The sequence below is a fragment of the Emys orbicularis genome, chromosome 9 (genome assembly GCF_028017835.1).
Source record: "Emys orbicularis isolate rEmyOrb1 chromosome 9, rEmyOrb1.hap1, whole genome shotgun sequence".
NCBI classification, from domain to species: domain Eukaryota; kingdom Metazoa; phylum Chordata; order Testudines; family Emydidae; genus Emys; species Emys orbicularis.
In genome coordinates this window covers 2,045,771-2,064,106 of record NC_088691.1, presented here as the reverse complement: position 1 = coordinate 2,064,106, position 18,336 = coordinate 2,045,771, and the positions used below count along the sequence as shown (strand labels likewise).

General features: G+C 40.6%; 1 protein-coding gene across 1 annotated transcript in view; it reads left to right on the top strand.

The window, feature by feature from the left end:
* Positions 1 to 18,336, top strand: part of LRCH2 (leucine rich repeats and calponin homology domain containing 2) — a 77,941-nt gene that overhangs the window by 49,367 nt on the left and 10,238 nt on the right. The window contains exons 13-15 of the mRNA XM_065410790.1: positions 2,824 to 2,892; positions 9,181 to 9,229; positions 10,562 to 10,678. Coding sequence (XP_065266862.1) covers positions 2,824 to 2,892; positions 9,181 to 9,229; positions 10,562 to 10,678 — 235 coding nt within the window. The remainder of the gene's footprint in view (positions 1 to 2,823; positions 2,893 to 9,180; positions 9,230 to 10,561; positions 10,679 to 18,336) is intronic.

Here is an 18,336-nt window from a genome sequence, read left to right as displayed (position 1 = left end):
GAGCCTACTAATGCCAAGTGAAGATTCCACATTATTTAAAAACAAAACAACCTATTAAACTTTGGAAATTAAGCACAGGTAAGGTCAGCCCCCCATCATCTCTTCTAATCTGAAGTTTGGAGAAAATGCTGTACTTGTAATGTCTGTCAATGGAAGACTGAAAATCTGAGTGATTTTCATTTACCATGCAAAAATTAAACTTCATGACGTTGGTCAGGTGGAGATTGTATACACTAGTTTGGTGTACAACAAAATTTGTATAATTGTCAGGACATGGAATCTTTTTAAACAGGAGAAAAACGACGGTACTCATGCTATATGTCTTGCAAAGAAATACGGAAGTACTCTTCTAGTGATAAATAAGGCCAGACTCCCTTCAACTACTGATTGTCATGTACTATAAAGAGTGAGGGTTGAGTGTGAAGAGATGTGATGTGGATGGAAATGGTAGAATCTGTCCTGGTAGCATCACTCTGAGAATAACTTGAGTTAAGAATTTGTGAGCGACTTGACACATTCATTTTGCATTAGACCCTTCAGTTTGTTGACTTTTTTTTATAAAATGGAATCTTAGTTTTGGAGTTACAAAGCTTTCTAATGTCTGGTGGTTGGTTTGTTTTTTGAGAAAAGTATAATGTTCTCAGGGGGTGGGGCAATGTTTGGAATGAACGAATGAGTCTTTTTCCAGTTCAGAGAATTTTACCTTGAACTGTTGGGCTTGGAAACTTAGTAAATACAGATTAATTAACTTCCATGCAGTTTTATAAACAGGTTGTAGACAACATTTTCCTAACGAACCTGCAAAAATCCATTTAGCTCTGTCATTCAGTCTCACAGGAAATTCGAAAAGCCCTGACTAGTCAAACATCCAACCACTAACCTGACAGATACTGAATTTGCTGTTACTTACTAGTGCATTTACTCTAAGAGTTAATTTTTGAGTATACCATTCCAGACTGTTTTCAATACTGGAAAAAAAGATCTGAATTTATTTTTACGAAGTACAGTATTTAAAATATATTTGAACACCCATATAAATGCCTTGGTTTTTAATGATTGGAAGCATCAATGACTTGTATCATTAATGAAAATAGCTTCAACCAGCAAAAATGCACACATCATTAGTATTTAATGTGTCAAACGGCTTATTTCTAAAACTGCATGTCTGTCTTACATGAAATCATTTTATCTACACTGACAGTTTCAGTTGTGACATCAAAGTTAAGTGATTCAAATTATTCCATTTTTTAATCTTCAATTTTATTCCAAGGGTCTTATTTTGCCATCAGTATCCTCTAAATTGTCCACTGACTTCAGTGGAAATATTTCCTGAAAACTAATGATCCTAAAATGGTTTCATTATATTACAGTATTTGCTATATCACAAAGCACAAACATTGTAGTCTTATGTAAGTATTTGTTCTGGATAATTAGAATTTTTTTTCCTATGTCAAAACACCCCGAAATATTCAGTCCTTAAAGACTGAATATAGGAAATGTGGACTGAAGGGAGTATATTTTCCAGTTTCAGAGTTTAATCTGCATGATTTTATTGCGTTAAATGAGATTTGTACAGTCACAACACCATACAACACTTACCCTGTCATTGAAAAGTGTTTATAGTACCATTAAGCTGAGCCACCTATGATGAGGTTGAATGAAAGCCTGTGATACAAGTCCGCAGTTAAAATTAATTCACTGCTACTAAAGACAGTTGTAAGAGAGTGATTAATCTGTGACTTAAAATGTAGGTGTCTATTTCACTTTCCCAATTTTACTTTTTATCCTTCTAGTACATATTTGTTTTTATTATCATTATAATCATCATCAATCATCATTATTATTACTGAATTCTAGGTTTTTGTGTAATTTAAGAGTACACTTTGATTTCACAGTGAGCAGGACTGAGAACAATGGAGTATTACAGTGCAACATTTTCTGTCCTAAGAATTCAAAAATCCTGAGTCCAACCCCAAAATAGCATGAGACTTGCTTGAAAATGTTCAGTTAAAAAAATTGCTCTGTTTATTGGTTTGCCTTCTGTCTTTTTAATCCTTTAAGGGGGCAGCCCCATCTCTTTCTACACTGTGTGTGATTGTTTCAGGGTAATAATCCACCCCTAAATGCACACACAAGCATAGGCCACCAGCTGTTTTGAGGGTGACTTCAGTTGCCCATTCCAGGGTCGAGGAGGGTAATTGCCATTTTATTCAGCACCATTCTCCCCATCATTGTTCTGACTCCCTCCCAATTCTCTCAGCCTTTCCCGCAGTCTCCTGCTCAAAACCCCACTGCCAGTCTCCTGTTTATTTTACATTTCTCCTGCTCCCTATGCTGTGCCCCACTAGCCACCTGTACATTCTTCCTGACTGCTCTCACTCTGCATTCCCATGTCCCACTGTCTCCTGTCTTTGTGTAAATACTGACTGGGCCTCTAAGCTGAAGGCTGGTTGGCTTTAAACCCAATGAGAACAGTTGATGTGGTGGCCTCTTGTGTAAAAAATGAGGAAGGAGACCTAGCTTTTTCTGAGATTGTAACGAGTTGTGTTTTGGTTTGGTTTGGTTTTTTTAAAGAAATACCTACTATTGCAAGACTTGAGAAAGCATAAAAGTTGGAAACTCTGCTATTGACTTCAGTGGAAGCAGGACTGGGCTCTGTTGGGTTTTCTTTATATAAGCACATTCAGATTCTATGTAAAATATATGCCACTTAAATATTCAGAGTGTTTATTTTGTAGGAAGCATTTAATGGAGAAGGTGCTGTATACTTTACAGAGATTGCTAACTAGAGAGCTGTCAGATAAATGTGTGTTTTCTTTGTAGGCTTCTTAATCATTCGACCTCAGTAAGCACAAGAAACAGGCCAAAGCAGACCGTGGAATCTGAAAAAAGGTATTAAGAAATTTTTAGCGCTTTCTTTCATAGTACTGAAATAAGATTTTTTTTGTGGTGAACATTTTATACAGAATAGAGAAGGAACACTGAACAATGAGGACTGAATTCTTCCCTTGAATGTTCGTGAATAACTCTTATTGACTTTTGTGGGCGCCTCACACTCCTTCCAGTGACAAAATTTGGATGTGAAATACAGCTGTTGGAATAATAATACCAGAGCACTTTTTAGCTGTTCTGGGGTTGTGGTGGTGGTCTCCTTCAAGAAATTATTTTTTGTTTAATTCTGGTATAATATGATCATTAAGACATTTTACAGCAATGTATTTTTCTGTAGATCAGTTTTTTTCACACCATGAAACATGATATCAGAAAGTTCTTATTCTTTCAGCCATGAGTTCATAAAATGATTAGTATTCCAGACCGCTACGTACCCTTTACTGTATTGCTACTCTGCTGGGTGACCTTATCTGCCTTTTGTGATGAGAGACCCAAACTTTACTTATACCAGTCTTGATAAAGGGGTATGGTTTTTTTAGGAAACAAAGGCCAGAGTTGCTTGGTGTCTGCTAACACCACCCTCTGACTCACGGTCCCCAGCAGCAGAAAACCAATCTGAGGGAGGTGAGGGATTCAGCAGAGTAAGGTTCTTACAGCTGTGAGTCTGGTTGAGGAGATGATTCAATGGAAAACTTGGGGGTTCAGCAGCTAGCAGGGAGGCCAGCTCTTCCCAGGCTCGATTTTTCTTTCCACTTGGTCCCTGGTGGGCACAGTGAGGTGCAGTTTGCACTTCCCTGCACCACTGGGGCTGAATTGATTTCTAGTATCTTACCTAAGTATCTAACATTCGTGTGGTTTGGGTTGCTCAGATTCCATGGCTGAAGTTCAGTTATAAATTGAAGAATTTTGTTCTATAACACTAAAAGCTTACACCAGTTCCTCTGATAATGCATGTTTGAAATACTTGGGAATGAATTGCATAGTTCCCTTTCACTTATTTCTTTCTGTGAATGATATGTGCCTACTATATGTTGTAGTAACATCCAAGATTATTCTGACAGAAGGCAGTGAAAATATTTTTATTTTTCATTTTGTTTACTTGGCGCATTTGGCAGGTTGTGTGTAGAATCAGTTTCACTGTTTGCCCTCTTTAGTCAGTTTGTCTGTTTCTTTCTAGTTGAAAAGAACAGATAAAAGGTAAAAATTTTATAACGCATTTTAAGGAAAAAACTCAGAATGCTCTCTTTAAAACAAATTCTTTTGACAGGGCACCCTTTCAGTTTGCCAATTTTAAAAGAAATGCAAGTTGATCGTGTCCCTTAAATGTCAGTTTTGTTTAATTTTGGCATGTCCCTAATGTGAAAAGCTCTCTCGGCCATTGAGTTTAATTTACCAGTTTTATTCTTTGAAATATAGTCAGGTTAGTTTCTTATCTATATTAGGAATAACTTGGGGGTAGGTGTGGAATTTCTCACTTTGAACATTTAAGTAGAACTTGAAAAAATTAGTTTTGGTGTTTAACTTAAACTGTTAGTAATTTGAAAAACACTTCTATATGGTGTAAACAGTGCATTTCCAAGTTATTTAGGCATTAAAATTGAGCAGTAAACTGAAAGCAAACTTTTTTTAATCCTAAATTTTGGTTTTTTTCTAGGGATACTGTTGGTTTGCTAGAGTTCTTTAATGGAGGTTTTTGCTGTTTGCGGCTGCTAATAAACATTTCCCAACTGTAAATAGTCAGAAGCATCAGGAGTGGAAAAGCTACTCTGCAAATCATATCAGTGAATAATGCCAAATCCTAAACCCAGCTAGGGGAGAGCACAATTACAATTACTTGGTATATTCAGGAGCGATCATGAGGGGGAAGGCCCTCTTCATAAGTAGATTTTAACTAGCATCTTTTTGTTTGTGTTTGAACCAGTCCTAGGTAGAGGACCAATAGATATAGATATTTTATTTCTAAGAAACAAATTTGTCAGATACAAACTTCCCTTTTAATGTCAGAGGGAACCGTTTTGAACAGTAAAATTAGAGCCCCCGAGTCCTAATCCTTTGTCTGTGACAACATAATCCTCTCCTCAGCAGCCTAGTCTGTAACTAACAGGATTTACTTCAAGTAAGGAATAATCAACGCAAGTAGATGGAACTTAAAAACAGGATCTTTGTTTCCTATTAAATACTTGCAGTAATAAATGGAAAGGCAGAAAGGAAATAGATATACAAATAACATTGTCTCTAAATATAATTGTTTTTCAATGCTTTCTATTCAGATTGGATTTCCTTGGTGAATAGGTCTATAAATGATAAATAATTTTTAAATCACTTAAATATGTGTGTATGATGTCTCTCACACAGGACTGGTTCCAAGCATCTTAACGTATATTGTACCTTTTTCAAAAGGCACATTATCCATGTCTAAACCAAAAATGAGTTCTTACAGGGTTCACTCACTGCTGGCAGCGCCACCTGCTTGCATCCTGGGGATTAGGTCCGGCCAGGCCTTGTGCCCTCCCCTGGTGGTGTCTCTTCCTTTGTCCTCTCGCCCTGCGGACCCCTCTCACTCCAGGAACCCCAGCCTCCTCTTCATGACTCGGCCCCTCTGGCCAGGTCACCATACTTGTTTCCTGCCCGCCCCTCCCCTCCCCCCCCAGGTTATCAAAGTCCTTCTTGAAAAATGGGTTCAGGCAGTTTTCTTACTCACTGCCCCACTGGTGCCATTTCATCAGTGGCTGGTAGGGGGACCTGGATATGCCCTCTACTCTGGGTCCCGGCTCAGGGGCCCTGTCATCGGCAGCCAAGGTTTGACCTATCCCATACCTCGCTGCTTTCCCCCTGAGCCTTGTCCTACTTTCCTAGCTTCCCCCCTCTCGGGTTTGCCAGCCTCCCAATTCCCTCTTCCCAGGGAGTGACTTTGGACTATCCTCTATAGCAGTGATTCTCAAACTAGGGCCGCCGCTTGTTCAGGGAAAGCCCCTGGCGGGCCAGGCCAGTTTGTTTACCTGCCACATCCGCAGGTTCGGCCGATCGCGGCTCCTACTGGCCGCGGTTTGCTGCTTCAGGCCAATGGGGGCTGCGGGAAGGGCGGCCAGTACGTCCCTCGGCCCGCGCCGCTTCCTGCAGCCCCCATTGGCCTGGAGCGGCGAACCGCAGCCAGTGGGAGCTGCAATAGGCCGAACCTGCAGATGCGGCAGGTAAACAAACTGGCCCGGCCCGCCAGGGGCTTTCCCTGAACAAGCGGCGGCCCTAGTTTGAGAACCACTGCCTATAGTCCGAACCACACCTCCCTTCACCCAGACTACTTCTGACTACAGACTACTTCCATGCAGTCCCCTCTGTTGCCAGCTTCCTGGATTATATAGGCCCCACCTGTTCCTGCCCATCTGAGCTCCCTGTCTCCTCCAGGTGCAGCCTGGGCAGTTAATTGGCTCACTTAGCCATCTTAACCCTTCCAGGCCTTTCATTGGGTGAACGCTCCATCCCAGGATCGCTTCTGGTTCATTGGTTATGTGCATTGCTGTTTTTCCTCCTCAGATTTTCTAATGCAATTAAAATTAGGAGTTTAACCAAACCTATAATGGCCCTCAGTAGAAATTTTGCAGCCTGTTTCCCAAACTGCAGCTTGTGACATTTATAGTTTTGCTCCCCAGAACAGTATTGTAGAAAGATCATATATCTCATGCCTATTTTTAAATCTACCTGCTAAAAGTCTTGGCAGAGTATTAAGCGACTTTGTAGCTGCTGCAGTTACCTTAGAAATAGCACCTTGTCATCAGAAATGATTTGCTGCTTTTTTATCCTTCACTTTCTATTGTGTTGTATGCAGTGATGTCATATTGCATGATGCAACATCATAATCCAGTTGCCCACTTCTGAGCCACACTACGGCCCCTGAGAATTTATGTACCAGCCTGTTTCAGGCCTAAGGCCTTGTGTGGCTGTGCTGAACATCTTACAGGCCTGAGTCACTACATAAATTAATACTTATATTTAGGGTATAGAGGGGAATTATACTTGATATCTTTTATTCTTGGTTACATCTGTAAGGCAACAACTTTGAGTAATCTACTGACCTTTGTCAAACACTGTGTCTTGTGTAAGATGCCAGGTTCAGGAGGGCAGTACTAGAATAGCTGTTTAACTTGTGCAGCTGAAATCCTTCTTCCCGCAATCCTGAGGGAGTGCTGCTTACCAGTCACCACAGAGGAATCCGCATACTCAGGGAACAGTTACATACTCTACAACAACTGGTTCTTATCAATGTGTATCCCACAACGCATACTCCGTTCCCGTTTTCCAGAGTCCCCAGCTTCCACAGGCTTTGAATTGCAAGGGAAATGAGAGAAGGCTGCAGCCGCTCTGCCCTTTATGTCACCGCTCAGGAGCCCAAGGTGGCAAAGGGTGCATGCGTTGCCCCAACAGATGCTGCTATCTAACCCAATCTTGCGTTCATGAGGCACATGCACATCTGCTATGGGATCCACACTGACTGCAACTCCTTGAAGAACCTGTTAACTTAGGGCAGGTAACAGATTATTGTTGTTTATTTGTATTGCAGTAACATCTAGGAGCCCCAGCCATAAACCAGGAACCTATTGTGCTAGGCGTGGTAAAAACACAGAACAAAAAGACTGTCCCTGCCCTGAAGACTTTACTGTGCTGTAGCCATGTGGGTTCCTGGATACTAGAGAGACAAGGTGGGTGAGGTGATATCTCTTCTTGGACCAGCTTCTGTTGGTGAAAACGAGAGGCTTTCGAGTTTACCAGGAGGTCTTTTTCTGGTCTGTGTAAGCTCAAAAGCTTCTCTCTTTCACGAACAGAAGTTGGTCCAATAAAAGGTATCCCCTCACCTGCCTTGTGTTTCTGAAGAATTTAAGCAGGCAAAACCTTCATTGTGGTCAGATCTGACTATGTAAGAGCTGCAGGATTGATTACTTACATTGTAGTAGCATCTAGAGGGCTCAGCCAAATTGGTCCCCAATGTAACATGTTCCATTCAAACATAGAGAAAATAGTCCCTAACCCCCCAAATGCTTACAGTCTAAAAAATAAGGCCTGTCAGGAAAATGAGAGAAATAAGGAGAGTGAGCTTGAGGAAGACAGAAACAAAATAACAGGATATGCACAGTTCTTACACAGTAGGAGCAGAAATCACAAGTTGCTACCTGTCTAACTGTTACCAGGCTGTAGATGACTCTAAATGTAACCCACTGTTTGGTGAGTGCTATGTATCCCTCCCTGTGCAAAGTCCTCAGAAGGGAGGATCTCTTGCAGCCCACAGCTACTGCATCTGGTTCTTCAGCTCATGATGGGACTCATGCTTTCAGCTTTGGAGGTCCCTGGTTCGGTCCCCAGTGTCAGCCAAGATGGTTGCTGGTAAGCATTACTGAAGCAGTGAGTTTTAAGTAGGAACTTTGAAGAAGGATTTTGTTCAAAGAACTTAAACTTTTTAAGCTCATTTTTTGAATTGAATAATACAAGTAGTTTCAAGTACTATATCTACCCGTTAGTCCCCCTGTGAACTTTTGAGGTTCTACAATTTAATTTTCCTCTCTTCTAAAACATTTCTCTGCCCTATTGCTGTGTGAAGGACCCCCACACACAAAAACTGACCGTACAGGGCAAACAGTGAAACTGACTATATACGGGGCTGTTGCAGTCACAAAGTAAAAACTCTGGAAATGATAGAGAAATTGTTACGCTGAACTTCCAGTTGTAGTAATCTTATATGTTCTTAATATTCAGTTTAAAAAAAAAAAAAAAAAAAAGCGTGTCCGCTTAAACTGAAAGTACCCTTTTAAAATTGCATTAGAACAGACTTTAGTTTTACTGTTAAATTTGAATAAAGTGTGTTTCTGGTTCTTGAAGAAAGGAAGTAACTGAATTCCACAAGTAATAATTTAAAGATTAATGTTATCCAGTTGTAGTATGTATTGACAATAAGCTTGGAAAATGGTAAGCATAGTATGCTAAAACTATAAAGGAGCTTGAAATGGATCTGGATGCAAAAATCTCAAATTTCATTACATTTTAATCAAATGCTCATAAAATTACTTTTGACAGTATTGGTTATAAAATTGTTGGGCAACACACAAGACATCAAAACAGAGTTCATAACAATATGTATTTTTAACACTGATTCAGACCTCAAAAAATCTGCTTAAAATATCAGATTTCTATATTAGGCTAAAATATTTTGGAAGTCTTGCTATTAGTGTGTAAAAAGTAACAACATAGTTAATAAAACCAAGAAAATACATATTCAAATAGTTTTTCTGTTTTTTTTTAAAGTGTCTCAACAGATGAAACAAATTCTCCAGTGTCTCCTTACAGATGGCAGGTAAATATGTGCATGTAAAACTATATCACCTTTATTAGCCCTTGATAATCATTTCATCCATGGATGTGCTACTGGTGTAGCATAACTTGCATAGTGTTTGTGTTCACAGATGTATTTGTTCGCAGGTACCAATAAATGTATGTACATAATTGTGGTTGCAAATGTAAAGGTAATCTAAAAATGTCCCTCTTCATTTTGTATTGCATCTTTAATACAGGCTTCATTTTTTTTTCTTTCAAATAATGCTTATATGAATTTAAGATCTATGTACTACTTCTAAAGCATTATGGGTCTTAATTTCGCCCTACTTTATTCTTGTATAATTTCTTTGTCTTGTGCGTAACAGATTTTTCTGTGTTCTCAGTTTTTAAATAGTCCTTATATTGTAGATCTCTTGTTTTGCTTTTTATTCCTGGGTAGGAAACACATCAAAGTGCTGTGAAATGTTTGTGATCAAACTCAAAATGTTTGGTTGTAGATTTCAATTCAGTGTTTGTTTTATGTTCATTTTATGGTGCCCTTAGGTGGTAATACAAAGACAGCTTTAGAAATGTAGATTGATTTATATGCATTGTCCTTGTAGGTAAATATTTCCTTTTGAATCATCTTTCTTTATATTTAGTGGATATGAGAACATTTAATTATTTAAATTCACTGATCTTTTATGAATAAGCCTTTTATTGTCTCCTTCAAATTATTATATTAATTTACATGTTGTAAAGATGGATATTTAGATAGTGCCATCTATTGCATACATTTCATTGTAGGTGGGAGTCACAAGAAAATGCTTTTTAAAAAAAGAATATCAGTGGATAACTGACCTGATGTGTAAAATTATGCACACCTCAATTTGCATGCACAGTGACTTGCTGCGTGCTCAAATAGGGTAATTACACATGAATAGCTGGTCACAAATCTACCTTTCCATTTGCATGCCTATTAGTGGTAAGTGTATACAATTTCAGTACATGCTAATTTGTGAAAATCAGGCCCAGCATGGATAATGAAGAAAGCTGTGGTTTAAAAAAAAAATTAACAATTTAAGGCCATCATTAAACTTATACTCTCCCCCATATATAACTTATTTTAGAGTCTTGAAATGTAAGAAGTGCTGTCTGTAGAAGTGACCTGTATCAGAGATTGGTGGAATTACAATGCTGCAAAACTGAAGCGTAACAGAGGCAAATAAGGCCCAAGATAAATAGTATTTCTAGTTAAACCAACTTTTCTGTTCAAATTTACCTCTGTAATATAATTTCAGTGTCCTCATAATCCATGCTAATGTTTAATGTTTAAATACTTGCTGTCTAAAAACGTTGTTGAACTTTGCAGCCACTAGAAAACCAAAAGGATCTGACAGATGAGCAGCACTGGCCAGAAACACAGCCTGTTATCTGGCAGAATGAAGAGAGGAGGAGGAGCAAACAAGTTAGAAAGGAATATTTCAAGGTATTGTATACTTATTTTTTCATTTGCTGCCTCTTTTCCCTCTTTGAAGAACTAATGTTTCTAGTTACAACTTGAGCACCTTTTCTGTATCCTAAAGGAAGACAATGTATTTAGCTTAATTATCACCAGACTAGTATGATACAAACTGATACATTTATCTTCTGGTTCACTCTCTGCTGCAATTTGTAGAAGTAAGTGGGTGTATATCATCTAATCAAATACATATTAACAAACAATATTTTGAAATACTGTGTTTTAGGCATGAATCATTAAAATACTATGGGCTTTATTTCTCTTTTGTAAGATACACAGGTGGGTTTTCTTGGGTAACTAAATGAAGGGGCCTGATGGGATAGCATTCTCTTCTAACTTGCACGTGAGTTATATTCTGCGTTGGTTCAATCCGGTTAGATTAATACATATGCTTCCAGGGCAATTTGAGAGTGCAGGAAAACTGGAAACATTTAGCTGAGTGAGGAAATGCTTCTTATTTCTCTTATCTTCAATAGCAAATGTAAACTTAAAGCTGTGTTCTGAAGGCAGAGAATAAAACCTAACCTAGAAACCTTCCAAACATCCATCATTTCTTCTCTTCTTCCCCCCACCTCAGGATTAAAACCACAAAAAAAAATGCAAAACTATTTTAAACGAATATTGATGCTCAATTTGGTATTTTTGCAGTCTAAGAAAGATATACAGTACATCTTAAATCAGTTGCCATATCCTAGTACAGTATGCTAATATCACCCTTACATGTTTGATTTAGTAACTATCTTACTGCATTAACTTGAGGGTGAGAGAGAGGAAATACTCTGAAATTATTTCCGTTTGTTTGCAATGTGTGCTAATGGTCACAAGATGTCAGTGTCCGCATGATGCAAAATAGGCACAAGATCACAGGCAACAGAGCAGAAGTCAATTTTTTTTCCAACTTCTGTAGATAATTGTGGTGTTTTGTGACAAGCTTCAGATTAGGCCTTCTATCTATAAAGATATGACAGCTTTAACAGTGTTACAGAAGATCTAAATAAACTGAATCCAATAGCAAATTTCTTTGAGTGCAGGTGCCTCTGTATATTCAACTGAATACATATTTGCTCCATCCTCCTGAAACTGGAAAATTATTGCAAATAGTGTCAGTTAGTCCACACCTGTGCCCCTATTCTCCTCATGCTCCACACTGAGGAGATAAGGGGTGGGGCTGACCGACCGCCTCTTCAGCTCTTTCTTAGCACCGCATGGCCTGAGTCAGAATCCTCCAATGTCCAGAGCTGATACTTTGATATAATTTTTTCATTTTATTTATTGTTATTTGGTGTTCACTAGTTAGTGTTGGATTCCCCAACGTGAGATTCTTTCCAGTCTCCCAGCATGGGACTTAGATTATGCCTAGGATACCAGGTTTCAAAAACCACGTCTCCTCCCGTTGCTCCTTTTGGGCCAGTGACGATAACCATACTGCCTTGGAGAAGCTCATATCTCCATTAAATGCAATATCTGCTGTGCTTTTCTGCGAGAACTTTGGCTTCGGAAGCACCTTATGGAATGCAGCAAGGCTCCAGTCAGGCCCAGGCTGGGGAGACCTCCCTGTACATCATCCAGAACTGGCAAGGAGTGTGTCCCCTAGTACTATATGTGACTCTGGAGCAAAGAGGGGGAAAGGGAAGGACTCTTTACATAAACTATCCGGTTTGGCCAATATACATGGCAGAGGGGCATTGCTGGCACATGATGGCATATATCACATTAGTAGATGTGCAGGTGAATGAGTCCCTGATGGTGTGGCTCATGCCCAACAAGGAAAATAACAGAACACCACTGGCCATTACGTACAGCCCCCAGCTAAAACCTCTCCAGTACATCAACGATTTACAACCTATCCTGGAAAACGATCCCTCACTCTCACAGACCTTGGGAGACAGGCCAGTCCTCGCTTACAGACAGCCCCCCAACCTGAAGCAAATACTCACCAGCAACTACACACCACACCACAGAAACACTAACCCAGGAACCAATTCCTGTAACAAACCTCATTGCCTACTCTGTCCCCATATCTACTCTAGCGACACCATCAGAGGACCCAACCACATGAGCCACACCATTGGCCAAAACAGTCTCTATGTAAAAGAATAAATGGACACAAATTGGACATCAGGAATGGTAACATACAAAAGCTAGTAGGAGAACACTTCAGTCTCCCTTGACATTCTACTACAGATTTAAAAGTAGCCATACTTCAACAAAAAAACTTCAAAAACAAACTTCAGAGAGAAACTGTTACCTGAGTAGAGCCTCGTAGTGCTTCGGTTTACATCAGTGAATATGTGAATGTGCTTTCCGTCATATGTCTCATATGAGATCTCATGTTGGCGTTACTGTCAAGTGAAAAGGGCTTTTCTCTTTCTCCCTGCAACACATCCTGGCTATTAATTACATTTCTGTATTTCATAACTAACAATCACATTGTCATTCTGGATATAATTCTTTGCATGGTTAAATCAGTGGCCTCTTCAGAAAAGATTACTTGCTCAACCGCTATGGTGTCATCTGTAAAGTGACTGTGAAAACTTCTATGCCTGTAGTATTATATGGCTACTGAACACCATTTCTGAGAAGATGGTGTTGTGGAGATGACATAGCTCATTGATCTTACTCATCTTCTTTCTGTGTGGTCCACTACCTATGTGAATGGAGTCTGGCTTTCTCAAAGCACTAGTTGCACAGAGTACTTCCTAGTTTGGTGGTATGCAATTTAGGATTATATCTTCTTAATGTGCTCTTTTTTGCTTTCCATTCACATTTGCTTTATGGCCAGTGTAACTGTTTGTATGGCCCTTAGCTGAAATGACCATCAAAATTGCAAAAATTGTACTGAGAAAAACTTTTAATAGACTAAAACATACAGTGAATGGGTAGTCAATATTTCTTTTTGTTTTGTGCATTCATTGTGGCCCCAGATCTCATTTAATGTACACCATTCAAACCAGGTCTAAATACAAAATTATTAATTTTCTCATCGGTGTTTCCTGTGATGCTATCATCATAGTATCTGAGTGTTTCTCAAACTTTAATGAATTCAGCTTCACAATATGCCTGTGAGATTAGGTGATGTTGTTATTCCAATTTTACAGTTGGGGGATTTAAGCATAGAGAGATCAAAGCTAAAATTGTCTCCTCTAATTTTGGATGCCCAACTTAAAACACCTAGGTTCTGATTTTTCAGTATACTTGGTATTTTGATAGGACTGTGTATGCTCAAAGTACAGTTCACGTTGACTTCAGTTGCAGCTGTGTGTGCAGAGCACTTCTGCACATTAGAACCATTTATAGCTGAAATTAATATAGTATATATCAGACTGAGATAGACGCCTAACATGGGAAAACTTCAGCTCAAATTGATATACCTCTTGGGTGGGGCTGGAAGCACTACCTATTATTAAGGTTGCTCTATCATTGCTATTATAAGATCCTGTTTTCAGTAGCTTAGAACTTGGGCCAAATTTTTAAGTCAGGTTGTAATTTTCCATGCCAGGTGTCTTCCGTAAGCTGATTTTTTTTTTAAAAAAAAAATTGTAGCTAAAATGTTTGTCATTTCAAAGAATGTTGCTTTGCCCATGTTATAAAATTCTGGTGACCCTTTCTGTAAAAAATCTCTAGGGCTGCTGCTTTGGAATAGGTACTTGAAATTTTACAGGATGGTGGCCTTTGTGTCCAGGATGTGCCTTTTGCTGTCCCCATGAAAATCTGCCCAAATTTGGGCAAATTATAAGCCTTTGAAAAATTGCAGTTCACACTTGCTCAGTAGAGACATCTTCAGTTTTAGCAGCTAGAAGCTCCAAAGGTGATCTCTGCACTGAGCATGCTCCAGCCCAGAGCTGAGCAGGTCTGAGGTCTGAGTGCCTGAACTAAGAACAGGGATGCTGTCTTCTGTTTCCTCATAGAACCCATTCCTCATTCAGTGCATAGGATGGACCCTGTGGGGATGAACCAGGGTTGTCTAGTAAAGGAAGCGATTGTCTGTAGGTCCCAGGCTTCATTTGTTCCAGAAGTTTAGAGGTGTGTAGTGAATGAGGCAGAAGATTGCAGAAAGAATGGTCTCATAATTAAGGCAGTTGAATTCTGCCATTAAGAATTTAATGGTTTTCGGCCTTTGACCTACAGGACGCCTTGTTTCATATAGTGATACATCCCATACACAGGAAATACCTGCACTCTGGTATCATGGGCCAGGATCATTTTCAATATCTAGTACTTCCCTTTGACCTCCCTTCAGCCCCAAAGGGGTTCTTAAAGCTTGTGGTGGTGGTGTCAGATGTTGGCTGCGTGAGTCTGTTCTTACAGTGCTGTCCTAGCTCTGCGCAGATGGCAGACACAGCAGACCTAGATAGAACTGCCCAATAAGACCACAAGACTTGGTTTAGTAGCGAAGGCACCCGGCCAGGTTTAGTGCCGACGAAGCATGGTCCTAGCTCCCCGGATCAGTGTCTACAGTTACACTAGCACATGTATGCCCATGACAATGGACCAGCTCAATCAGTGGTGGGACGTTCCGCTGACCCCTAGGCCAGACAAAGACACTCTCTCTAAGATCCATCTTTATACACCAGTACAAACAAGTTGCGTGTTGCCCCTCAGACGTAGTTAGTTACTGCTCAATGACGTGGTTTGTTACCACCCATTACCTTGTATATGTTGATTCAATCAAAACATCTCTGTCCATCACACTGTCATCCTGACCTTATCTCTAAGAGGGGGTCAGTGTATCCTTGTATCATCTTCGGGGAGTGTGTTCATACTATACTTGGTGTCGGGATGTTCTAGTACCACCCTTCTGGAATGTGCTTGCGTGAGTGTCCTGTACCTAGCACTTGGGAGTGTGCATGTTTCTGCAATACCAGCCCTGTTCTTGCCAGGTTCTGTGAGCCTGCACACAGGCAGAGCCTGACTTTTGCTAACTTTGCTTTATATTAGCAAGGCTTGACCACTACTTTGTTCAAGTCTTAGGCCTCATAATGGGCTTCTGATACAAGGCCTCTTGTCTCAGGCTCTCTTTCTACTACAAGTGGGGCTGGCTGCTTATCTTCAGCAAGAAGCAATTTTAGTCTTCCTGTATCTGAAAAGTCAAGGCCCAGTCTTACAAAGCAGTGCTGATTTCCACCCAGACAGCTCTCTCCCTCTTCCAGAATTGGGTCTCCAGCTAAATGTAAAGAACTCCAAATTATCCCACTTCAGTTCTGACACCTTATCAAGGGTAAATCAATCCGAATCACTTACAGATAATGTGGCTCGCATGTTCTATATCAGTAAACAGGAAGGCGCAAGATCCCCTTCCCTGTACACCGAAGCTATACAATTATGGAACTGCTGTATAGTCCATCAGCTTCAGATATTAGCTGGTTTCCTGGAGTCCAAAATGTCAAAGCTTGTTGCTCAGCAGGCGCTCCTCCCAGGACTACGAATGGGAGTTGAACTCTCACATCCTTCATGGAATATTCCAGAGGTGGGGACTTCCACAGATGGACCTATTCACCACATCCCACAACAGGAAGTTCCTCTTATTCTACTGAAGAGGAGGTCTAAGTCGCCTCTCTTTGGGAGACACCTCTCTGCTTCCTTGGACAGAGGACCTGCTCTACACATTCACTCCAACACTACTAATGCTAAGAATGATGAACAAGATCAGGCAAAACAAGACCAGGGTTATCCTTGTAGTGCTGACCTGGCCGACACAAGCTTGATATCTTTACCTGCTTCACCTGTGTATCCAACTGTCGCTCAAGCTTCCAACGGTCCCTCATCTCCTCTCTCAGGATGCAGGTCATGTGCTTCACCCCCAACCTAGAAGTCCTCCATCTCTAGGCATGGCTCCTAGATGGCTCATGGGATTAAAATCCACCTGCTCGACAGGATTACAAATATTACTAAACAGTAAAAGGGAGTTAACTCTAATTATTTACCTTCAGAAACTGAAGAGGTTCAACCGCTGGTATCACCATCACCGCCTTGTGCCCGAATCATCTCCTCCATCAGCCATATTCAGTTATCTGCTGGATTTAAAAAATCAGGTGTATCTATTCGCTCTATTAAAGTTCATTTCACTGCAATATCAGCTTTTAATTCCTCTCTAGAGGGGTTTTCTATTTTTGTGCACTTAATGTCATCGAGATTTATTAAGGTCTGGGTAATCTTCATCCACATGTTAAGGATCCTGCTCAGACTTGAAATCTCAACTGGGTACTTGGATACCTTATGGGACCTCTGTTTTAATCGATAGCGACCTGCTCCTTGCTTCACTTATCTATGAAGATGGCCTTTCTAGTAGCTGCTATGTCAGCCCTCAGGGTTGGAGAAATTGGAGACTTGATGGTAGACCCCCACACGATATTTTTCAAGGACAAGGTCTCTCTGTGACTGCACCCAAAGTTCTTACCTGAGGTGCTGTCCAATTTCCATTTAAACCATCTTAACCAGTGTTTTTTCCTAAACCACATAAATCTCAGCAGGAGATTTCCCTTCAGACATTAGTTGTATGATGGGCATTGGTCTTTTATATGGATAAGACTAAATAATTTCAGAAATCACCTAGACTCTCTGTCTCCATTGCTGAAAGGTCAAAGAAGCGCATGATCTCTTCACGGAGACTGTAGAGATGGATCTCTGGCTGTATTAGTGCTTGGTATGATGCAGCTGGTGCTTTGCCTCCCCAAAGGACTGTAGCACACACTACAAGAGCACAAGCAACTTCCACAGCATTACTCAAAAATATTCCAGCATCTGAGATATGCAGAGGTGCTACATGGGCTTCAGTGCATACCTTTCTCAACCCTATGCATTAGTTCACGCCATCAGATCTGATGCAGCACTTGGTTCTGCTGTACTGTCTTCGATCTTGGACTTGATTCCGAAGCTCACTCCCTCCCAGTGAGTACACTGCTCAGGAGTCACCTGAAGTGGAGCACCCATAAGGACACTACTCAAAGTAGTAGTTACACAGTAACTTTGGTTCTTCGAGATGTGCGTCCCTATGGGTGCTTCACTACTGCCCTCCTTCCCCTCTGCTTCAGACTGTTCTTGTTGGGCATTCAGATACAGAAGAATTGAGGGCAGTTTGCCCGTGTAGCCCTATATGCCCTCAGAGTGTGGCATGAGGTTGTATAGAGCAGTGGTCTCCAAAGTGGGGTGCACAAGAGGATCCTTGGGGGTGCGCAGCAGGAGGAGCGTTCCCCCCCCCTCTTCGTCAGGCGGGAGTCCAAGCGGCTCTTTTATTTTTATTATTTTTTTGCTTTGGCAAAAATGGTAGAGTCGGCGCGGCAGGGGGTGCACGCTCAAAAATTTTTTACTGATAGGGTGCGCGATCAAAAAAGTTTGGAGACCACTGGTATAGAGGGCATGAGCAGGCCAAATGGACACTGCTAATGGAAAATCTCTGATCAAGGGCTTGAGAGGTGCATGCGCACCTTATGTGGAGCACCCATAGTGGTTCTTTGAGATGCGTGTCCCTGTTACTGCACAAGGTGAGTAACCTTTTGTTTTTACTTCTGCAGCACTGCTAGCTTGTCAGCAGCCCTGTGACATAGGTAAGTAATGTGGATGGACAAATGTAAGTAACGTGACCTGCTCGGGATCATGTTAGGAGTTAGTGGCAGTCAGGACTAGAA